A 25,825-nucleotide genomic window follows, 5' to 3' on the forward strand; every position below is an offset into this window, starting at 1 on the left:
ATTATGAAATTCTTGGATTTCTACTCAGTCTTCTCTGATACTGCCTCAGCAGAAAAGGGGACTCCAAGAAGTCAGCCTTTGCTGATGGAGGTGGGGATGGAGTTGTATTGTTTTCTGTGGTGTTTGGCTAGAGTAAAAAAATTCTTGTGTAAAAAATTTTGGTTTGCTAGGCAGGTCCCCTTTCCTTTTCTTTTGGCTAGTGAAGCAGACTGCTCTTGATTTTTTTGTGTTTTTTTTTTCCGTGTGCATTGGCATTTCTGGTTTGTTGACTTCTTGAACACCCAGTTCAGGGTGTATGAGGTGAAACAAAACTAGGCAACTCGCAGTTGTGTTGTTCTCTAGGTTCTAAAACCTCTAGTCAATCTGTTACCTTCTCTCCATCTTTCTGAGTTTCTTATACTTGTTTTATATATTATGTCCAGGGCTCCATCATGTCTGGAACCAGAAATCCCACCTACTGTACTTATTTTTTTTTTCTTAAACAATTTTTTTCTGGCTAGTAACATAGACTTAATTTTCCAAACACATTCTATTGTATTTAGATGTCATATCTTAGTCCAAAGAAGGATATTTATCTTCCTCCCAATGCAGACATGGGTGAACTGATTTAGCTAAGACTGATTGTTCAAGAAAAATTATCACTAGACAGACTAGTGGAATTGCTTCAAACAGAAAAATAAAGTAGAAATCATTGCTTTATTCTGGTCAGTGCTTTTGACAGTAGATCCAATTCGCTTTTGTTAAGCATATATAGATAAAAACCTAGGTCTCAGGGATTGTTCTTTTAAATGTGGCCTCTTGGATTAATTTATTTAGCAGTCAATAATGTGAAAATAGAAGGCAAAAACCTAACTCCTTGATTTTAATGACACTGTCAAACTTTCCTCCTTGAATGTTTTAGACTATTTCTTTATAATATTTCTTGAGTGGAGGGTCAAGCAAATAATCTGGCTCTTTACCAGTTTTTAAAATATCACTCCGCTAAATAGTCCACATAAGCTCAATTATATTAGGAACCAGTGAAGTGAAATTTTTCATAAAATGTTTTATTACCTTTGGTCTTTGCAGCATTTGCTGAGTTTAGATAATAAACCTGCACATAGGACTTACTTAATTTTTCTCTGAGCAGTACTTTACATTTGTAAGCAGTAGCCTCAGTCATTTTAAAGAGGCAAGAAATGAAATATTCCTACTACTTTTTCTAATTTAACCTTAAAATTTTAGATGTGATTTCATTCTGTAAGAACTCTCCCTTTTCACTCCACTTACGAATATTATGTTGTGGAAATTGTCTGATTTTTACTGAGAGTTATTAGATTGGGTTAAAATTTCAAACCACGTTAAAAAGTGCATGCAACTTGGGTGAGAATGCCGTTCCCCTAGGCCATAGCTAATGGTCTAGTTTGTTAATTTATAGGCTATATTGTAAACTTAGGCTTAAAAGTGTGCTTGGCACTGTAGAGGACAGATATTTATTTAAAAGTAGAAGAGAAAAAATGTAGTTGTTTATTTTTTTCTGTGGACTCTTCCCCCAATATAAATTCTCAGGCCCTACAGGTAATATTTGCTAATTGTTATTACTCCAGTAGTCAGCCACAATAGAAATGTTATACTGCTCTAAAAATCTCAACTACTGCTTCCTTCCAAAAGAGAAAATGGCTTATATTGCGTCTCCTATTTTCTGTATGCTTCTTTTCAAAACAAAAAGAGGTGACCAAAGAGAAAAAACAGCACCATAATCTAAGGATGGATGAAAGGGAGGAAGGAAAGGAATCCAGTAATGTATTACACTGAACATAAAGGAGGAGAACGGGCTTCCTCCCGCTGATATGGAGGAGGGAGGTACTTAGAGATTTTGTGCACACTCACTGACGACTGTGGTCCCAGACCAGCGATCAGCATGACTCAGAAGCTTGTTGGAAATGTGGAATTTTAGGCCCCACCTCAGATCTACAGAACCAGTATCTGCTGTCTATCCAGCTTCACAGATGGTTCCCCAGTACATTACTTTTTAGGAAACACTGATCTCTAGGGGTTCTAGGACTTTACTCCAAGTCCCAATTCACTGGCAAAGTAACCTTAGGTGAGTTGTTAACCATTCTGTGCTGCAGATTTACTTTTAAAAAGAGACTAATAACAGTACTTCGTGTTTTTATTCTTTTGATGAGAATCAAACATGATAATATCTTTAAAGCACTTAGAAATGCCTCACATAGAGGTTAAACTGAGTCATTCTCAGATACTGTAATTAAAGTACATATTCCTAGTGATAAACATTCATTGTGCAGTAGGTGCTGGTGGTATCTGATTCCATTAAAGAACTCTAATGAGGAATCTGAAGGAGGGAAAGATGACAAGTACAAAAATTATAAGAGCTGTAAGATGAGCTATATGAGGAAAGCATAGTGCCACTAGGTTACTTAGTTTGGCAAGGAGAAGATTAAGGGACCTCTTAAATTCAGTTTACATTTCCACTTTGAAATGAATGGTCTTACATAGCAGCATAAATAGTTCGAGTAGACAAATATAGGAGTCTGAAGAGAGGGAGGTATCATATATATTGACATTGATAGTTCATGGAGGGTTTTAATTTAATGAAAAGAACAAAGCTCTTCTGCTTGGAGATAGGTAGCAGAATGAGATGACTTCTTTCTAAGAAGCTTTTAGCCTGGTCTTCATGGCTGGAGCTAGTAGGCCCCAGCCTAGTATGTTTAGCTCTGCTTCACAAAGCATTGTCCACACAACTTCCCATCGGAGTCTAGAGAGCTTAGCGTGCAGACCGTTTTCAGGGATGAACAGGAATTTATCCATTCTGAAATTGGAAATTTTCAAGAGTTTAATCATTGTTACTGCAGTTCATCTCATAAAGTAACTTCTGGTTGTGGTAGGGGTGTGATAGCCTCCCCCCCCCCCCCAATAATTCTCGGCTAGTGCATATAACTCAAAAAAGGCTGAATTGATTTAAAGCAGCCTTTCAAATGGAGAAAACACTCCTCTTTCACGTCTAGCTGAAATATGGAACGTTTAAACAAAAGATAAATTTTTAAGCAGGTTAGAAGCAAGAGAAAATGCATGGTTTTCAATAGAAATGTTTTTGCCACCTTGTCTTGATCATCTGCCATGAATGCTTGAAAATGTATATGCAGAGTGTTGTGTGAAAAGGAAACCATAAAGAAATAAAAATTTTGATCAATTTGGCACACTGATATCCTACTTTTTAGGATATCTGCATATGAACTTTTAAATTATGGTCCTTAATTTAAAGTTGGAGAAATAGCCCTGGCCAATTTGGCTCAGCGGTTAGCGTGTTGGCCCGCGGACCAGAGAGTCCCGGGTTCGGTTCCCGCGAAGGGCACGTACCTCAGTTGCAGTTTGTCCCTGGCCCCTGTTGGAGTTATGTGTGTGGCAACCAGTCAGTGTTTATCTCTCACATTGATGTTTCTCTCTCTCTCTTCCTCCCACTCTCCCTCCCATTCTATCTGAAGATAAATGCAAAAATGTCCTCGGGTGAGGATAAAAAAATAAATAAAGTTGGAGAAATGAACCTTGGGTCTTTATTGTGTAGCCGGTTTCCTGAACAACCTCAGGGTCTAATGATCTGAGCAAAAGACAGTCTATTTAAATTATCTCAGTTCCAAGTCTGTTTCTACTCCATATTGTCTTGGAACTCTGCAGGAAACAAGGCAGAGAGTACAATGTTTAGAAAACACTCTCTCTCTCTCTCTTTCTCTCTCTCTCTCTCTCTCTCTCTCTCTCTCTGTCTCTGTCTCTCTCTCTCTCTCTCTATATATATATATATATTTATAAAATATATATATATTTTTAAAGCTAGTTAATGACTAACTAGATATTTTTCTCAGGCTGGTATTTTGAACAGGTGGTTGTTTGAACAGACTGAGTATAGTCCAGAAGAAACTGGATGTGAGGCGTGTGACTTGTCATTCCCTTTCTAAGTATCCAGAAAATTTAGTTTCCCCTGTTTGTTTGAGAGATTTCTTCTCCTCCCCAATGATTACTATCATCAGGAAGTTGAAAAACAATGTAGCTTTGCATTGAATTTGCCATAAATTTCTTTTAATTAGTGAGATAATTTCAGACTTGTATCAGTGGGTTGTACTCTAGCAGAGATCACAACTTAATAAAAGAGTGTAAACACACTCTTGTCTATCTCTGCTAATCAGTTCATCCTGGTATCAGGTTTTATTTTACCAACCATCCATTTTCAGTTGCATATATTGTGATTGAGTAGCAAATTAGATAAAGTATTTGGACCTCAGTGTTCACGTCAGAAAACGTGTGGTTTTTGGAAGAAGAGAAAAGGAAATGAATGTGAGGAAAATATGGCATGGTCAGAAGCATATTTGCTTCAGATGGGAAAATCTTGTGACATTGGAACAACTTAAGATTTTTAATGAGTCAATATTTTTAGCCATCATCCTTTTGGCTAGTTTAAAGATCACATGGTCCATCTATGGTTTGTTTCCATTCTAAACTCAAAGCTGACATGAAATTTCATAGGCACTCCTTTACCTTTCTCATTCCTCTGGCATTTGTTGTTGTTAATCTTCACCCGAGAATATTTTTCCATAGATTTTTTTTTTTTAAAGAGACTGGAAGGGAGGGAGGGAGCCAGACAGGCAGAGAGAAAAGAAAAAGAGAGAGAAACATTGATGTGAGAGAGACACATTCATTGGTTACTTCCCACATGACCCCAACCAGGGCCAGGGATTGAACCCACAACCCAGGTTCATGCCCTTGACCAGAATCAAACCGAGACCCTTAGGTCCGCAGGCCCGTGCTCTAACCACTGAGCTAAACCAACCGGGGCATTCCTCTAACATTTTTTATATGCCTGCTGTGTACTAGAGACACACCAAGATTAATATACCATGATTTCCAGAAACACTGAGGCTACTTCAGGTGATAGTAATATAACTGAATAATTTTAGCTATATGGCATTTACTATAATAGAGGTGCTTAACTCTACCCTTGGAGGAAGAGATGACATAAAAGCAGGTTTGAAAGGATAAGGAAAAATTTTGTCACATTGAGGGCAGGCAAAATATTCTAAGCAGAGCATAGTATATGCTCTTTATATATTATATAGTATGTAGGTGTTCAGAGTGAAGGGAGTACCTGCCATAGTGAAAATTTTGGAGTTCTGTATTTCCCTGGGAGTCTGTGACTAATGGATTGCTTAGAGTTGCAGCTGCATGGGGAGTGTTTGAATCTCAAGGTGACCCTGAATAAAACATCTCTTTTTGTCCAGGAGCTTCTTTCTTTGATGTGAAAATAGCATAACTTTTGTCTACCAAAACAGTGGGGGAAATGGTAAACACCTAAGTAATGCCACACTTGTATGTAGAGGTCACCAGTAGCCTCCTCGCCTCTCAGGCTTTAACTGGTGTGACCTCAGCAGCATTGGACCCAGTTGACTGCATCTTTTTATTGATTCCTTTTTCTTTGCCTGCCCTTTACATGTTGTTGTTACACTGTCCTCTTCTCTCAGTTTGAACATTTTTTTCTACAAGAGGATTTCTGTGGTTCCTCTGTCATTTAAGTCCTCTTAGGAAGTGCTGGCATAGAGCCACATAATGTTCTTGCTACTACTGTCGTCAGACGGTGTTATAAGTATGTGTTTCATTACCTGCCCTCATTGCTGGATGGCAAGCTCACTGCAGGAGACAGAGTTGGTCTTGCTCATCATTGTAGGTCTAGCATCTAGCAGTCTCAGATGTTAATGTACTCAGTAAATGTAGCTAGTTAATAAATATTTATTTAGGACCTATTTTTGTAGGCTAATTCAGCAGTAAACAACACACAAACATTCTTGCCATGTGGAGCTTATTTGTTGAATGACTGAAAGACTGAAAAAATGAATGAAAGAATAAAATTGCCCTCTCCCTGAACAATGTTACACACACTTATGTCTTCAGCCACCACCTATAAAGTGACTAACTTACAATTCTCTTTTTCCTGAGACCTCTTTTCTGAATTCCAGGCTCAGAGATCTAGATGTCCCCTATTGACCATCTCGACTAAATGCTTCCAAAGCATCTCCAACTGTTTGTGTCTAAAACTGCACCTCCTTCCCCCAAACCTTTTATTTATTCTACATTCTCTGTCTTGGTAAATGGAATAGTTCATCTGGTCATATATCCGGTCACCCAGCTCATAAGTTGACAGTGTCTTAAATTTTCCTTTATAACCTCTTTACTCCCTAATTTCTACCACTGTTACTTCAATTGATGCCCCTCTCATCTCTTGCTTATACTGTTGTAGCAATTTTCTAACTGGTTGCTTTGATTCTAATCTTAAGTCCTCCAAAACATCCTTCACATTTCTATGAAAGGTGCCTTTATAAAATGCAAATTGGCTGTAAGACATCAATGAGTTATATAGAAATAAAATCCACACAACATAGTGTAACATTCAAGATCTGGCCCATGCTCATCTTTGCCACCTCGTCATTCATTCTCCCTGTTCATGACCATTTAACCTCCGTTCTGTACTACTTGCAGTTCTCTTCGTGTGCATGTCTGTTTCATTTCTCCATGCCTTTGCTCCTGATGCCAAGGGCCCTCCCACCCTGCCTACCCAGTTCATCTATATAGTTCTTTTCCAGAATTCATTTCTGGGGTCACAACTTCTCTGGAGCCTTTCCTGACTCCCTACCCCCAAGTGTGATCAAAGTGATCTCTCACCTCCATTTTTTTAAATTTCCACTGTACTGTGTTTAAATGTCTCCCCTAAAATCCTTATTTTTTTCCCTCTATTATCCTTATTTGTTTAAATCTCTTTCTCTAAGCCTCTTGATTTTTTTCCCCACAGGTTTATTGAGATATTTTTGACATAATAACATTGTGTAAGTTTAAGGTATATAATATGATGATTTGATACCTTATAAACATTGTGAAATTACCACCACAGTAAGGTTAATTAACCTCCATTACCTCACATAGTTGTGTGTGTGTGTGTGTGTGTGTGTGTGTGTGTGTGTGTGTGTTTGATGAGAACATTTAAGATTTACTCTCTTAGCGGCTTTTCAAGTAAAAATACAGAATTGTTAACTATAGTCACCAGGCTATATATTAGGTTCCCCAGAGCTTATTCATTTTGAAACTGGAAGTCCTTCCTTCATTTGACTGACTCTGTATTAGATCATGATTACTAAGTACCAGATCCAAGTATCCCAGATATTGGAGGCAAAGGGTGGTGGGGTGATGGCGTAATCTCTGCTATGCCAGAGGAATTCTTCAGCATAAGACAATCACTTTCTACTTTGGCAGCTACTATAGTATATCCTCTTTTCTGGTCCTCTTCCTCCACTGCTAATTTTTCTCTCACACAAAGTTTTTATTCTTTTATCTTATTATTTATTCTGCTTTGATCTTTAGTTTTACTTTTCTACATACAGTAATGCCCCCTTATTCATGGGGATATGTTTGAAGAACCCTCAATGGATGCTAAACCACATATAGTACTGAACCCTATATATACTGTGTTTTTTCATATACATGCATACTCTAATAAAGCTTAATTTATAAATTACGCACAGTAAGAGATTAAGAACTATAATAATCAAATAGAATAATTACAACTAATCAAATAGAACAATTACAACAACATACTGTAATGAAAGTTATGCAAATGTGGTCTTTTTCAAAATATCTCATTGTATTATACTCGCTTTTTTGGGAAAATTTAAATTTATTAGCATGACATTGGTTAATAAAATTATATAGATTTCAAGTTTACAATTCTGTGATACATCATCTGTATATTGCATTATATGTTCTCCACCCAGAAGTGTTCTGTCACCATATGTTTGACCCCCCTTTCCCTCTGGTAACCACCATACTGTTGTCTGTGTCTATGAGTTTTTGTTTGTCTTGTGTGTTTGTTGCGTTCAGTTCTATATTCCACACATGATTGAAATCATTTTTTTTTTTTTTTACTTTTTCTGACTTATTTCACGTAGCATGATATTCTCAAGATCCGTCCATGTTGTCGCAAATGGCAGTATTTCATCTTTCTTTTTAAACTTTTTTTTTCTTTATTTATTTTAGAGAGAGAGGGAGAGAGAAAGAGAGAAACATCAATGAGAGAGAACATCGATTGGCCATCTCCTGCATGCCTCTCACTGGGGATCGGACCTGCAACCTGAACATATACCCTGACTGGGAATTGAACCGGCGACCTCTTGGTGCATGGGTCAATGCTCAACCACACTAGCCGGGCTCATTTTTTCTAATAGCTGAGTAGTGTTCTATTGTATGTATGTACCACATCTTTTTTATTCAGTCATCTGTCAGAGGACAGTTCTGTTGTTTCCATGCCTTGGCCATCATTTATAATGCTGCAGTGAACATAGGGATACATGTATTCCATTGTATATGTGTACCACTTTTTTTTTTTTTTTTAATCCTCACCCAAGGATATTTTTCTATTTATCTTCAGATAGAGTGGGAGGGAGAGAGAGGGAAAGAAAGAGAGAGAGAAAAACATCAACATGAGAGGGACACATCAACTGGTTGTCTCATGCACAACCCCAACCAGGGCCGGGGATGAACTGTAACCAAGATACATGCCCTTGACTGGAATTGAACCCGCAACTCATTGGTCCACGGGCTGATGCTCTACTGCTGAGCCAAACCGGCCAGGGCTACCACATCTTTTTTATCCAAACATCTGTTGAAGGACATTTCGATTGTTTCTATCTTCTTAAGGGCCCTAGGGTTTTAGAAATGGTAAGAGAGCACTGGCTTCAACTTAAATTCACTAACTGCATTTGTCCCTAACAAAAGACGTAGCCTGTTCTTTGAAGTTTTGAAGCCAGGCATTGACTTCTCTCTAGCTAAAAGTCCTAAATGGCATCTTCTTTCAATAAGACTTTCTCTCTACATTAAAAATTGGTTGTTTAGTGTAGCCACTTTCATTACCTTAGCCATCTCTTCTGCATAACTTGCTGCAGCTTCTGTATCACCGTTTGCTATTTCACCTTGTATTTTTATTTTAAGGAGATGACTTTTCTTAAACCTCATGACCCAACCTCTACTAGCTTCACATTTTTTTTTCTGTACTTCCTCCCCTCTCTCAGCCTTCACAGAATTGAAGAGAGTTAGGTCCCTGCTCTGGGTTAGACTTTGGCTTACAGGAATGTTGTTGCTGCCTTTGTCTTCTATCCAGACCACTAGAACTTACGATATCAGCAAAACTTATGAGACAGGAGAACCACTGGTTAGTGGAGCACTCAGAACACACACATTTGTCAAGTGAGTTTGCCTTTTGTGGGCACAGTTCGTGGTGCCCAAAACAATTACAATAGTAACATCAAAGATCACTGATTACGATCACCATAACAAATGTAATAATGAAAAAGTTTAAAATCTTGTGAGAATTACCTAAATGTGACCCAGAGACACAAAGTGAAGAAATACGACTGGGAAAAAAAGACACTAATCGACTTCCTTGACACAGAGTTGCCACAAACTTTCAATTTGTAAAATGCGCAATAAAGGTGAAGTGCAATAAACTGAGGTATACCTGTAATTTGTCTTCAAATGTTGACATCTGAGTCTTAGGCTGTATAATTGTGCTAGCTTCTTAGAGAGTAAAATCTATTTTGCATCCTGGCTAATATGTTCACCTACTATAAACATTACTGCCTGTGATAAAAGCTAGAATAAAAAAAATTTTTTTATGTGTGTCATAGCTGGCAGAGACTCTTGGGACCACCACAAATCATTCCTGTCTTTTGGAACTTGCTGACAAAAAGCATGGAAATGTAGCCCTGGCTGGTGTGGCTCAGTGGGTTGGGTGTCGTCCTGTGCACTGAAAAATTGCCTGTTCAATTCCCAGTCAGGGAACATGCCCAGTTTCTGGCTAGATCCCTGGCTGGGAACATGCAGGAGACAACCTATTGATACTGTACTCTCACACTGATGTTTTACTCTCTCCCTCTCCCTCTCTCTCTAAAAGCATGGAAATGTAAAAGCAGCCTGGTCTGATACAGGTTGACATTGAAAAAAATATTAGCTCATTTAGACCACTGTTCATTCTATTGTTGTTACTGTTGTTTTTTAAGATGCTGAGTATTCAACAAGCTCTTCTAATTAATGTATTTTTTGAGCTTAGTAACCTCTCCTTTCACTGGGAACCAGTTCTTCTTCTACAAGCCATCTCTGGCTCCTTTTTTGTTAAAGATTAATAATGAGAATAACGAAGCAAATGGTTATTTATGCAGTCATGATTGACAAAGGTTATTAGAACAAGAATCTGCCCAGAAGCAGTGATTAGGTTATGAAAATGTTACGGAATACTGAAACCAATCACCATTTTTGACATTTAAGAAATACTATTCCCACTTTAATCATGATGATCTGTTGTAAAAGTATTTATACATAATAATCTCATTGGACAGTAATTTTTATACCAATAGCATACATAATTAAGTGTAAGGGTGAGATTCAGAAATGATCTGAGAGAAAAATCGGCCTTGGGAGGAAATTGCCACAATGAGAAGTGAGGAACAGAAATTCTTGAATAGAAGTGTCTGTCTCCCAGACACCTGATCTACACAGTTAGGTGACCTTTTCCATTTATTATCTTCATCCTGAGCACTTTGCAAGTTTGAGGAGCTGTCGGAGAGGGTAACCCAGTTTGGTTGCTATGTTTTTCATATTAGACTGTAAAAAATGTAAGGAAGTATATTGACAAAATGTTCTCATAATGGTTTTATTATTGAAACACCGACTTAAATAACATTATGCAAAACCAACCAAACAAGACAAAAATCTAATTATATCCCTTTATGTTTAATATAGTCAGAACTTTGTGCACTAGGTAGTAATTATTTTTTACCCAAACAGTACTATCACTTCTGCCCTGCATTTGTTTTTTGTGGGTTTGTTTGTTTTGCTAACAGCTTTATTGAGATATAATTCACATATAAAATTATTCCCCCTTTTTGAAATATATGATTCAGTGGTTTTGAGTATATTCCTAAAGACAACATCTACTTTCAAAGCATGTTTATAACCTCTCGCATAACACCCGTAACCATTAGCAGTTGCTTCCTGTTTCCCTCCCCAGACCCTCACAACCACAAATGCACTTTTTGTCTGTATGGATTTGCCTGTCCTGAACATTTATTTTTTCTTCCCTTCAGCTTTTCTCATATAATAGATACTTAAGGAAATTCGAGAATAGGAAGTAGACATGGTTAAATGTAACTCTTATTGTGATCTGGTATAAGTACTATTTTTTCCTGTAGCTCATTGGAAGAGGTATTTCAAACAAAAAGAATAGCAACAGCTTCATATAAATGAAATCGTATAATATGTAGCATTTTGGGTCTTGCTTCTTTAGCATAATGTAGTCAAAGTTCATTCATATAGTTGCATGTAGCAATACTTTGTTTCTTTTTATGGCTGAATAATACTCCATTGTATAGATATACCACATTTTGTTTATCTATTTATCACTTGGTGGACATTTAGGTGTTTTCATTTTTTTACTGTTATAAATAATGCTGCTCTGAATATGCACATGAAAGGTTTTACCTGGGCATTTATATTTTCAGTTCTCTTGGGTATATACCTAGAAGTGGAATTGCTGGATGGTATGGTAACTCTATGTGTAACTTTTTCAGGCACTACTAAATTACTTTCCAAAGCAGCAGCTCCATTTTATTTTCCCATCAGCTATGTAGGAGGGTTCTTATTTTTCCATATTCTTGTCAGTGTGTATTATTGTCAGTCTTTTTTATTACAGTCATCCAAGTAGTTGCAAAGTAGTATGTCATTGTGGTTTTGATTTGCATTTCCCATGTGGCTAATGATGTCGAACCTCTTTTCCTCTTTTCCTGTGCTGCTTGGCCATTTGTATATTTTCTTTTGGGAAATGTCTATTCAAGTCCTTTGTCCATTTTTAATTAAGTTAATAGTTTTTTTACAGTTGACTCATGTAAGGTCTTCTTATATTCCGGATACCAGTCCCCACTTATATATATGATTTGCAGATATTTTCTCCCATTCTGGAGGTTTTTTAATTTCTCCCTTTGAAGCACACACCTTTTAATTTTGAAGTCCAATGTGTTTGTTTATTATTTGGTTGCTGTTTTTTAAGTAATCATCATATAATCCAAGATAACAAAGATTTACTTTTATGAGTTTTATAGTTTTAGCTCTTACATTTAGGTCAGTGATCCATTTTCAGGTAGTATTATATATGCTGTGAGGAAAGAGTCCAACCTCATTTTTTTTTTTTTTTTATCCTCACCCGAGGACATTTTTCCATTTTTTGCACAGACAGAGTGGGAGGAAGAGAGAGGAAGAGAGAGAGAGAGAGAGAAACATCGACGTGAAAGGGACACATCGAGTGGTTGCCCCCTGCACAACCAACCAGGGCCGGGGACAAACTGCAACCGAGGTACATGCCCTTAGCGGGAACCGAACCCGGGTCTCTCTGGACCGCAGGCCAATGCTCTAACTGCTGAGCCAAACCGGCCAGGGCACCGATCTCATTTTTTGAGCATGTTCCTGCATTTGTTTTTATTTATTCAAATTTAAATGTTTAGAGAGAAATGTCTCTTCAGATGGGATACCCAGTGCAATTATTCATGAATTATTATTTCATTTTGTGGGGAGCAAATGCATTTACTGTGTTCATCCGCACTCTCACCAAATATGGTTGCATGTCTGTCTCTGTTCTGCTTATTGGAATCTGAAAAGTAGGACTCATGGATGCACTTTGAATCCATTTATTAGGTTTTTTCCCTTAATTTGCGATCTCACCTCTTCAGCTACAGTATAGAGAATGCCAAGAACTTCTAAGCCTCTATCAGAAATATCTATCAGAACAGCAAGAGAAGCTCGCTATGTCTGTCTCAGAACTAGATGCTGCTAGAATTCAGGAACAACAGGTAAGCATCTTGATTCTTACCTTTTTTTTTTGTCTTTAATGGATCAGCAAGATGTCAGAAGAATTGTTTGCCTTTGACTTTGTCTCACAGTGTACACAGGGTGGGCAAAAGTAGGTTTACAGTTGTTCATATGGGAAGTTATACAATAATAAATAATAATGCACAAATAAACTTTGTTTTGGGTACTTACAACTGTAAACCTACTTTTGCCCCACTCTGTAATAGTGTCCTGTTCCTGGGGCTCAGAGGTCAGCAATGATTGCGTGAAGCAGGCTGGGGCCAGTGGGGCAGCTCCTGGTTGTGGGAAAGCACAGCAGGACTGGTAAAGCAAACTCACTGCTCTTTGCCTGATGAAGACCAGGTGGGCTGTTGGTTACTCATTATCCTTATGGAAAACACTAGTAAGTCTTTCTTAACTCATGCTTATGTTTTTAGAATAATAAAAGTGACTTGGTAACTTACAAAAGCTTTAATTGGATAAAATTAAAATATTTTGCATGATTTTATGTTTGTGTATATATGTATTAATCACATAAATACATATGAGAGTGTTTATAGGTAAACATTTACATAAATATCATCAAATGGTATATCTTATATAATTAAATGAAGGTTCAGAACTTGCCAGTTGTGATATAAAACCAGCTTTAAAGATTTACTTCTTTGCCTGGCTGGTTTGGCTTAGCGGTTAGAGCATCGGCTCGTGGACCAATGAGTCACAGGTTCAGTTCCGGTCAAGGGCACTGTACCTCAGTTGCTGTTTATCCCCAGCCCTGGTAAGGTTGTGCGGGAGGCAACCAGATGATGTCCCTTTCTCACATCAATGTTTTTCTCTCTCCCTCTCTCTGTTTGTCCCTCCCTCCCACTCTATCCGATGATAAACGGAAAAATGTCCTCCTGTGAAGATTAAAAAAAGATTTACTTCTTGCCCTCTAGAAAGTGATACTTGATTTCATTTTCATATTTATATGAGTTTAATTCTTCAAATGGGTGGAAATAAGCCTTACATATTAAAACATTTTAGAAAAAAACTGCTGTAGAGTCATAGTCACTCATATTAAGTATTAAAGCATGGGTAATGTACTCTATTATCCTCCCCCTTTGAATGAGAATCAGGTCCTGAATGGTTTTTGGCAACCCTTCCAAAGAACACCATTGCTGTTCAACCTGGAGACAACTGTCTCAGGTAGGTTAAGAGTTTTGGCCAAGAAAACAGTTTTGAACCTGAAGTTTGGACATGTGGAAAAAGTTATTTTTAAAAAGAAATAATAATTTTGCTGGAATGTAGTAAAACTTAGATTTTTAAAATATGCTTTTCTTTTGAAGTCACAACATTTATTAAAAATGGACAAAGTATGAATGGTTTCTTTGTATTCTAATTCGAAATATTTTCTTTTGATCTGTTTTCTGAAAACCTAGGCTATAAAATGATGTAGAGGAACAGTTAACCTCGATTGTTTATCTGGATTTTTTTTCCCACCACTTTGAAAATGGCAGACAGTTTTTAAGGTGGTCATTGCCTATTGCTCTCTTGGGTGGGCTAGAGAAAAGTGTAGCATGATCAGATTTTTGACCTTTTTTTTTGTGTGTGTATATTTTCACTCCCTTCCTTTGTATGACGTAGGTGTGTTAGAGGGCACAAAAATGAAGGGCAGCCCATTGTGAAGGGTCTGTGAGGGGAGGCAGAGGGGCCTCTCAGTGGCCAGTATGGAGTTATGACCTTAAGGATATAGACAGAGAGTCAAAAAATCGTCACTAAGGGGCCCTGGCCGGTTTGGCTCAGCGGTTAGAGCGTCGGCCTGCGGTCCGGAGAGACCCGGGTTTGGTTCCCACTAAGGGCACATACCTCGGTTGCAGTTTGTCCCTGGCCCTGGTTGGTCGTGCGGGTGGCAGCCACTCGATGTGTCCCTTTCACATCAATGTTTCTCTCTCTCTCTCTCTCTCTCTCCCTCCTGCTCTATCTGAACAAAGAATGAAAAAGTGTCCTCGGGTGAGGATAAAAAAAAAAAAAAAAAATCGTCACTAGGGGGTTCTAAAGACATCTAGATAAAGAGGCCTAACCATTTTTTTATCTACTTCTGAAATGGGGGAAAAGAAAACGTTCTCAGGCATTAGTGTTTTAAGCTAGTGAATCTTGGAGGTTTCACTAGAGACCAACCATAATTAACACTGCCTTCCTTAACCTTAATGTTGAGGGGCAAAACTAAAAAAAATCACAAATACTAGAATGAAAATGTTAGCTAGGTATATGGAGGCAATAGTATATCCTCAAAAAGAGATAATTTTGAATTTTTATTTATACTTAATGATGAGAAAATTTTAAAACCATATTTTCAAGAAGTACCTGGTGGTCAAGTTTTAAATTGTGTCTTATGTACAAAGAAAATGAAATTGGGAGTTAAAGCTTTCTTGTATGCTCTGCCACTTGAACCTAGGGAAGGTAGTCATTATGACTACCAGGAGGAGATTGTCACCTTGTTTCCTATGCTATCTGATTTGTTCTTTGTGACAAGTTTCTCTTCCCTGAGCAAAGGTAGACGTCTTCTCTTCTTTCCTTTGGGAATTGGGTAAATTTGGCCAAGTCTAATTCTGATTAGGGAAGGGCATCATTTCGAAGACTCAGCCTAAGTGAGGATGTAATTCAGTTAAATACCCTCTTTATGTGCTTGCCACTGTGCTCATCTCTGTCATAGCATTTTTCTTGTTCTTTTATAATGATTGTTTATTCATCCACCTCCTCATCCTAATATATTGGTCTTTGTACACTCAGGGTCTAATGTAGGGGTTGACTCAAAATTATTTTAAAAATAAAAATTAGCCATGGCTGGTTTGGCTCAGCGTTTAGAGCGCTGGCCTGCAGACCAGAGAGCCCTGGGTTCGGTTCCCCCTAGGGGCACGTACCTTGGTTGCAGTTTGTCCGCGGCCCTGGTTGGGGTCCTGTGGTTGGCACCCACTCAATGTGTCTCTCTCACATCAATGTTTCTCTTTCTTCCTTTCTCTCTCCCTCCTGCTCTATTCGAGGTTGAATAGAATGTCCTTGGGTGAGGATAAAATAAATAAAATAACAATTATATAAATAAAAATTAAAAATAAAATAAATAATTTATTTATATAAGAAGTATATAAATAATATAATAAAAGGTATATAAAAATATAATAAAATTAGAATTATATAAATAATTTTATAAAAATAAAAATTATATAAATAATTTATTTTTCTATTTTTTTAGCCTTTGTCCATCACTATTTATACCCTCCCTCCATCTCCCTCCACCTAGCAGTCACCACACTGTAGTCCATGTGCACGAGTTTTTTTCTCTTTTGTTTTTTGCTCAATCCCTCCTCCCTCCATCCTCACCCAAAGAAACCTGAAACACTGTTTCAAAAGAATATATGCATCCCTATGTTTATTCATCATTATTTACAATACCCAAGATTTGGAAGCAACCCAAGTGTCCATCAGTAAAGGAGTGAATAAATATATTTTTAAAAGTTTTTGTAACAAATGTTCATATGGTACATACTATGTGCCAGGTACAGTTCTACACTCTTAACATATATTAAGTCATTTAGTTCTCAGAATAACCCGGCGAGGTTGTCAGCCCGTGTTATAGAGGAGGGACCAGGCAGATGAGTGGCTTACCCAGGTCCTGCAGCCAGAAAGTCCGGCTCCACAGTTTTTTTGAAGAAGGAAAAACGAGATAATTTTTTAAATTTTTGCTTTAGATGTCCTTGTTTCTATGACTAACTCTCATTGGCTCTTTATCTGACATACAGTTTTTTGAGTACCAGAGCACAAATATAATAGAGATGGTGGAAAACTATTTGCTTTTTCTGTGAGTAGCCACAATGTCAGGTAAACATAAAATTTTATTTGCTCTCAAAATAAGTCTAAAAAAAAACACCTCATCTCCAGATGTTGTGATGGAGATGGCAGCAGTTCATTCTTCATAAGACATTCATTTAACTTTGAGAGACTTGCTCTGTTTCTTCTTTGCATTGGTTGCCATATGGTTCAAATTGCATATTATAGGTTTTGCTTATAGTCTTATTAAATCCAGTTCTTCAGAAGAATGCCCTGGTTTATGGTTTTCTTTTTCAACTTCTGCCATTTCTTTGAAAAGAAATTGCTCCATTTACAGGGTGATTTTCCCCCTTGTATTTCCCCCATTCTCTTTCTTGCTTTGCCTCAAAGATAAATGCATTTTACATTCATTTTGGAATTCTGTACAAGATTTTCATGGTGGATTCTATAAAGGTTTTTTACTTGTTCTGGTTAGATTGAGATATTTTGCTGATGTGTATCTGTTACCATTTCCTTATCTTAAGAAACACTCCTTAGTAGAGTCTTATTCTTGGACATGAGAGGATCTAGTAACCATAGTTTTGGCCAGTGCACGTTTTAGAAAATAGATTTTCTTATCATAATTGAATGTTATTTCTTTTTTTGTGAATCTGAACTTAATGTCACCTCAAACTATGGTGCTTAGAATTTCTATTTCAGTCTTATTTGATAGGCTGTACTGTTTTCAAAATGTTATAGTTTTCCTCCGTACTCCTTGTATCAAGATAAAGCCTAGGCAACACCTGAGTAGATGCTCCCACTATATTTCTAAAATCTTGGTATTCAGGCCTAACTTACAATTTTTCTTAGCTCTTTGTGTGCTTGTTTGTTTGTTTGGTAAGTAAATGTACAAGGGTAGATTTGAAATCTTGAGATTTCTCCCGTTTCTATAAAATGGATAAAATCAATATCACTTTTAAGCCATGGGCAATAGATATTAATGAATATCTGCTGTTCTGATCTGGCCATCACATTCCCTTTTATTAGTATTATTTCTCTCTGGAACCTTGCTAAACATTTTCTGTTGCTGCTCATTTTTTTTCTCTTTTTCCCTTTCATTCTTTTTTGGCTTCTTATTTCCCTCCAAGTCTCTAGAAGCTTTTCAAGTTCTAATTCCTCCCTCTGGCTTTTCTTTCTAACATTCTCTCTGTCCTTCTATTCATTCAGAGAAGCTTACATTGTTTACTATCACCTACACATGGAAGACTTCCTAAGTAAAGGTCTTCATCTGTGATTATGCCAAAATCACTTAAATATCTGTCTCATTATTTCCACTGCCACTACTCTATGCCATATAATTGTGGGGCTGCAGTTCCTACAATTTTTAAAAATAGTTTTGAGTTATCTTTAGTTGAGAATTATTTGCAATGTCTACTTTGAAATCATAGAATTTAAAGATCTACTCTAGTGCAATTCAGAGTTGTAAGTAAATAGTTGTAAATGCTGCTATTTACCTGTCACACAGAGATGACTTTATAATCTTTATTACTGTCCCAATAGCCACTATTAATCCACCTGAGTTGGCACAAAACCTGTTTTCTTTCCTGGTTTAAAGATCTTCCAGGTCTTCTGCTTTCAGACCAGATGGAATAACTAGAACTAGATATATGCATCTACCTAAACAAATAAAAAACTGGACAGAATATATTACATAAAGGTTTTAAGGTATTGGGCACTGGAGGAGAGTGACCCCTGAAAGAGGAGAAACAAACTATCTGAGCCATATATGTAGTACGTAGCCTGTCTAGGTAGCCTGAAAATGCTACCTAGACAGAGGAGCCCAAGTAGAGACTAGAGATCTCCATGAGGCGAGAAGATGGAGCTGGGAGCTTGAGCACACCAAGGTGGTGTGATATTACAGAGCAGAAAACCAGTGAGGGAACAGCTGCAATATGAGGGTACTCCAGAGATCAGCATAGGATCTCTCCCAAATTTTAAACTAGTTAATGATCATGCATACATATGAGAATTCTAATAAGTCTGGGGATAGAAGTACCAAAAGAGGGAAGAATCCTTGGAACTTACACAGGCTGGGAATAGGTCCTGTTGTGCCAGTCAGATTGGCATCAGGTATAGTACTTAAAAGGCTATTCCTCAGAAGAAGGGCAAAATCAACCCAAGACTAAAAATTACTCTGGCTCTGCCTAACAAAACTTAAATGCAATACTTAATAGGATTTTTTCAAAGTAAGTTAACTGCATCCAAACAAGACACAAGAATATTTATAGCTTAAGCATAGATACAAAAATATCCACCATCAAAAAGGTAAAGTTCACAATGTTTTCACAATCAGAAATTACCAACCCTATAAAGGAGGAAAATATGACCCAAGATGAGATAAAGTCAACCCTGAAATTATATAATTAGTAGACAAAGACAATAAATCAGTCATTTTAACAGTTTGCCTATTTTCAAGAAGTTGGAGGAATGATGAGCATGTTAATTAGAAACAGTATATATTTTAAAACCCTCAAATCAGACTTCTGGAGACTAAAGCGGAATGTCTGTGGTGAAAATACACTGGAAAAGATGAACAGCAAATTTAAGATTACAGAAGAAACTATTAGTAAAATGAATACAAAGCAGTAGATAATATCAAAAATCACACACACACAAACTGAAAGAAAAGAGAGCACAAGTGAGCTACAGAACAACTTAAAATAGCCTGATATGTGTAATTAGAGTTTCCTAATGTGAAAGGGGAAATAGAAGAGAAATATTTGAAGAAATAATGGCCCCTGATTTTTCCAGTATGTTGAAAACTATAAACACATAGATGTAAGCAGATCAGTGAATTAAAAGCACAAGAAACATAGAAGGAAACCCTATTGAGTCATATTATAAGCAAATTACTTGAAACTAAACCAATGATAAAGAAAAAAATTTAAAAGCAGCCAGAGGCCCTGATCAGTTTGACTCAGCAATTGGAGCAAATTGGCTTGCGGACCAAAAGGTTGCGGTTCAATTCCCAGTCAAGGGCATGTGCCTGGATTGCTGGTTCGAACCCTGGTCCAGTTGGTGTCATGCAGGAGGCAACCAATCCATGTGTCTCTCTCACATCGATGTTTCTCTCTCCCTTCCTCCCTTCAACTCTATATAAAAATCAATGGGAAATGTCCTCAGGTGAGTATTACAAAATAAATAAATGAATAAATGACAGCAGCCAGAGGAAAAAACATGATGCATAAAGAGGGATAAAAATAAAGATGCAAGCAGATTTTTTGTTAAACAATTCAAGTGAGAAAACAGTGGAACAATAAATTACTGAAAGAACAAAATTGTCAACCTTGAATTTTATACTGAGCAAAAAATATCTTTCAAAATGAATTGGTGAAATAAAGATGTTTTTCAGACTGTAAAGACTGAAAGAATTATTTACTCACAAACTTATAAGCAATGTTAAAGGAAGTCATTCAGTTAGAAATAAATGGTTCTAGATAGAAATATATACACAAAGTACTAAACACTAGAAATGGTGACTATGTGAGTAAATATAAATTTTTCTTTATACTATTTAAGTCTGTTTAAGAGTAAAATAATTTACTTTTTTAAGAAAAATAATGTGGGGTTTATAACATGTAGAAGAGAAATGTATAACAATAGTACAAAGACTGGGAGAAGATAATTAAATTATACTATTATAAGGTTCTTATATCTATAGTGGTGTATTTCTCCTGAAGGTAGACTATGATAAGTAAAGATATGCTATCAACTCTAAATCAGTCCCCAACATAATATGACCAAATGTTAAAGCTGTTAGTCAGCTAACAAAGTAGATCAATTGGAATCATGAAAATGAATCCAAAAGAACGCAAAACTAGAAAAAAAGGAAACAGATAGAAGGAGACAACTAGGAAACAGATAGCAAGATTAAAAATTAAAAGATGGAGTCCTGGCCCATTTGGCTCAGCAGTTAGAGCATTGGCCTGCACACCAAAGGGTCTCAGGTTTGATTCCCGGACAAGGGCACATACCTGGGATGCAGGCTTGATCCCCAGCTCTGGGCAGGGTTGTGCAGGAGGCAACCAATCAATGTCTCTTTCACATTGATGTTTCCTTCACTCTCTTTCTCTTTTCTCTCTCTCACATCCTCCCTCCCTTTCACTCTATATAAAAATCAGTGGAAAAATATCCTCCTGTGAGGATTAACAACAACAACAAAAAAAGTAAAAGGATGGAAAAAAAGTTATACCATACTAACATTAATAAAAAGAAAGTTGGAGTAGCTGTATTAACATCAGACAATGTGTATTTCTGAGCAAAGAATATTTCTAGAGAAAGAAGGCCATTTCATAATAATGAAGTGTTCAATTCATCTAAAGAACATAATTGTGTTGAATGTTTATGCAGTTAATAACAGAGCATCAAAATATGCGAAGCAAAAAATGATAGAACTGCAAGGAGAAATAGACACCTTGAAAATTTATATTCTGTACCATAAAACAAGTGACAATTAAAAATGATTCAAATTATTCAGAGTATATCTGACCACAATGGACTGCAGATAAAGCAGTACTTTAAATCATATAGTTCTAACCATTTATATCAGGAAAGAAAGGTCTTAAATTAGTGACTTCATCTTCTGCTGTTAGAAACTAAAACAAGAGCAAATTAAGTCTAAAGGAAGCAGAAGATAAGAAATAGTACACATTGGAGCAGAAATCAGTGAAGTAGAAAACTAAAGAGAAAGTCAGTGAAACCAAAACCTGGTTCTTTGAGAAGATCAGTAAACTTGATAAGCCTTTAGGCAGACTGGTCAGGAAAAAAAGAGAGAAGATGCTAATAACCAATATTAAGAATGAGATATGTAACATTAATGCAGTTTCTACAGATATTAAAAGGGAAATAAGGATGTAGAATGAACAACTCTATGTTGATAAATTTGACACTTACATAAAGTACAAATTCCTTGAAATTTACAAAAGCTTACTTAAAAAGAAACAGATCACTTAAATAGCCCTATAAGAGTGATTGGATTTGTAGCTAAAAGCCACAAAGAAAACATTGGGCAAAATGGCTTCACTGATGAATTCCAGCAAACTTTCTTTCTTCCTTTCTTTCTCTCTCTCTCTCGTTCTTTCTTCCTCACCCGAGGACATTTTTCCATTTTTGTTCAGATAGAGTGGGAGGGAGGGGGGGGGAGAGAGAGAGAGAGAGAGAGAGAGAGAGAGAGAGAGAGAGAGAAAAACATCGACATGAAAGGGACACATCGAGTGGCTGCCTCCCACACAACCCCAACCGGGGCTGGGGACAAACTGCAACCGAGGTACATGCCCTTAGTGGGAACCGAACCCGAATCTCTCTGGACCGTGGGCTGACGCTCTAACTTCTGAGCCAAACCGGCCAGGGCAAACATTATTTATGTAATGTATAGCACAGCATGGTAACTATAGTTAATAATACTATTTGCCAAAAAAATGAAACTAGACCACCAGCTTACACTATACACAAGAATAAACTCAAAATGGATTAAAGACTTAAATGTGACTCATGAATCCATAAAAATCCTAGAAGCAAAGGTAGGCAACAAAATTTCAGACTGATACATTACCTAACACAACAGAAACAAAGGAAAAAATGAACACATGGGACTACATCAAACTAAAAAGCTTCTGCACAGCAAAAGAAACAACCATCAAAATGGAAAGGGAACCCACTATATGGGAGTACATAATTGCCAACAGTACATCAAATAAGGGGTTAATTTCCAAAATATATAGAGTACTCATACAACTCAACAAAAGGAAGACAAAGAACCCAAGTAAAATATGGGCAGAGAACCTATATAGACACCTCTTCAAAAGGACCTACAAATGGCCAAGAGACATATGAAAAAATGTTCAATGTCACTAATCATCAGAGAGATGCAAATTAAAACAACTATGAGATATCACCTCATACCTGCCAGAATGGTTGCCATCAACAAAGCATCAAACGAGTGCTGGCGAGGGTGTAGAGAAAAGGGGACTCTAGTACACTGCTGGTGTACTATGGTACAGCCACTATGGAAAACAATATGGTGTCTCCTAAAAAATATATATATATATATATATTGGACTCCATTTGACCCAGTGATTCTACTTCTAGGAATTTATCCTAAGAAGCCTGAAACACCAATCAGAAAGAATATATGCACCCCTATGTTCACAGCAGCACCATTTACAAGCTAAGATCTGGAAATAGCCCAAGTGTCCATCAATAGATGAGTGGATAAAAAAGCAGTGGTACATATACACAATGGAATACTATGCAGTTATAACAACAACAAAAAAAAGATCTCTTACCCTTTGAGACAACATGGAGGGGCCTGGAGAGTATTATGCTAAACGAAAAGCCAGTCAGAGAAAGACAAGTATCACATGATCTCACTTGTTTGTGGAATATAATGAACACAATAAGGTGAAGAACAAAATAGACCCAGAGACATAGAAGTAGGGTTCAGACTGACAAACTTCAGAGGAGGAGGGCGGAGGGAAGGGAAGAGATAAACCAAAGAACTTGTAAGCGTAACCAATGGACACAGACAACAATGCTGTAGGGAAGTAGGGGCGGGGCGGGGAGGCAGGAACGGGAGGAAGGTGTGAATGGGGGAAAAAAGAGAAACATCTGTAACAAAAAAAATAATGATACTGTTTGCATATTTGAAAGTTGTTAAGAGAATAGATCTTAAAAATTCTCATCATAAGTAAAAGTTTTGTAACTATGTATGGTGACATATGTTAACTAGACTTACTGTGGTGATCATTTCCCGATATATACAAATATATAATCATGTTATACACCTGAATTCAGATTCATGATGTTATATGTCAATTACACCTCAACTTTAAAATATAAATGAATAATACTAATTCTACATACATTATCCAGAAAATTCCAAAATTCTCAACCTCAAGTGCATGAGACCAGCACTACTGTGATACAAAACCAGACAGCCTTACAGGAAAGGAACACTGCAGGCCAATATTTTTCATGAATATAGATGTGAAAATTAGCACAGTTTTAACCATTTGAATCCAAGAATATTAAAAAAAACTTAATTATGACTAAGTGATGTTTATCTCAGGAATGTGAAAATCATTTTTTAACATTTAAAAGTCAATTAGTATTCACCATATTAACAGTCTAAAAATGATTAAATACATACTCATCTCAATATATGCAAAAAAATAATTAAAAATTTTTTTTTCCTTTATTAGTTTGAGAGAGAGAGAGAGAGAAATATTGATGGGAGGGAACATCAATTGGCCGCCTTCTGCATGCCCTCCACTGGGGATCCTGCCCACAGCCTGGGCATGTGTGCTCACCAGGACTCAAACGCAACCTCTTAGTGCATGGGTCAGTGCTCAACCACTGAGCCACACCGGCCGGACCAAAAAAATAATTTTTAAGAAAACCCACATTCATTGATTATAGAAAGCTCTAAAAACTAGGAATAAAATAGAATGTCTTTAACCCCATCAAGGGCATCTCAGTATAACTTATAGGTAGGTAGCCTTCTACTTTTAATGGTGAAAGAGCAGGAATAAAGCAAGGTTATTTTTCTGTCATTTATTTTATTCAACATTACTTTTATTGCCAGCGAACTCTCCTTAATATCTGAAGGTTTATCCTGTGAAAGTTGTCTCTGCCGAGGGATGCCTATACCTCAGAAACCCTCTAATAGCATTTCCCAGTATGTGTTCCTTGCTGGCTAGAGCCCTGTTTTCTGTTTTTCCACCAGCAGGATTGTCACTCAGATTCTTCTTTTGTTGTCTCTAAAGCACACCATGCTCTGAAATTGAAATTAATTTTTGTGATTGTCATCTTGAACATGCTCAGCCAGAAAACTTAATTCTAAATTTTCACTTACAAAAGCAATTGTCTTATTCTGTTAGACTTCATGAGATTTCTCCTTTTCAAGGGTAGTTATTTAATGACAAGTCTGCCCTTTTCTGCAGCTCTAAATAAACTCTTGAAAAGATCACGTTCTTTAGAACCTTTGAGCACTGATTGAATTAGATAGTGGTGGTAAGGATGCAAGGCACACTGCATAGTTTTTAGTTCTTTTGAGGAAAACAATGGTTAATTGTGAAGTTGCTGAATTATAAGAGCAGCTATAACCATATCTTTCTACTGAACTGCAGTCTTTATTGTATTTATGTTCAACTAATGCTGCCACTTTTGTCATTCTTTTCCATTTATTTTAGCCCCATTTTGCTGTGTATCATGATTTCTCAGGAATTTTCTTACACAGAAGGAAATTAACCATATGTTTTTTCTTAAATACAAGCCAATTTTTTAAACAGAAAAGAAGACATTTCCATTTGTGGCTGACAGGTATAGCTGGAAAGCCTGTGACTGATTTCATTCTGGGTACTTTTCTTTCCTAAGCCTGATGTCTGTGTGGGAACACTTCCACACCATCCAGTCCTTTATGTTCCCCCTCTGGATCTCTCCCCCTTCTCCGCTTTTTCCTCATCAGGCATCAGGCCTAGTATTACGAGCCAATAAGGGATTGTGTTCACCCAGTCATCTTTTCCTATTTAAATAATGTCACCAACATAGGAACTATTTTATTTAATAAGAACTTACTTAAATAAATTAAATAATTAAGAACAGTAGTGCTTTAATGAATTATACTCTATTGAGGAGAGACTAGAAATTCATAAATCTATATTAGTAATACATACATGCATACATACATGGATGAATCCATGGGGAGGAAGGTGGATTCTTACTTACAGTAGAGTGCTGAAAGGCCACTGGTAAATGTGGAAGAAGTGCTCAAGGTGGAAAATCATTATTTTGAAACCATGGGAAAGATTGGATCAAGCGAGTCATCAGTGGCTGCTAAATGTAGTGAGAAATGTTGAGGATAATCAGGATATTTGTGTGGCCTTTAAGTGTCTCCCCTTAGACTGCTTAGTAATTGCAAGGGAATAATAGGAAACAGTAATTATACAGGTGGAAATAATTTCCAGGTGATCAAAATTAACATCACCAATGAGCGACAGGTGTACTCCTATGTCTCCAGATGTTAAACTTTGATAACACATCACCTATTCAGTATTCC

The 25,825-nt window shown here is 36.9% G+C and overlaps 1 protein-coding gene across 18 annotated transcripts in view; it reads left to right on the top strand.

Annotated features, from left to right (window-relative positions):
- KIAA1328 (KIAA1328 ortholog) overlaps positions 1-25,825 on the top strand; it is a 255,175-nt gene that overhangs the window by 88,944 nt on the left and 140,406 nt on the right. For 11 of the 18 annotated variants that reach the window (XM_036244848.1, XM_036244861.1, XM_036244851.1 and 8 more), the window contains one exon: positions 12,807-12,926. The exons of 1 other annotated variant lie outside the window; for it this stretch is intronic. In XM_036244848.1, the coding sequence (XP_036100741.1) occupies positions 12,807-12,926 (120 nt within the window). Of the gene's footprint in view, positions 1-12,795; positions 12,927-13,207; positions 13,328-14,030; positions 14,113-25,825 lie in introns of those variants that run through there. 6 more of the 18 variants (XM_036244864.1, XM_036244862.1, XM_036244863.1 and 3 more) reach the window with 6 other exon arrangements.

The sequence above is a fragment of the Molossus molossus genome, unplaced genomic scaffold (assembly GCF_014108415.1).
Source record: "Molossus molossus isolate mMolMol1 unplaced genomic scaffold, mMolMol1.p scaffold_m16_p_6, whole genome shotgun sequence".
NCBI lineage: Eukaryota > Metazoa > Chordata > Mammalia > Chiroptera > Molossidae > Molossus > Molossus molossus.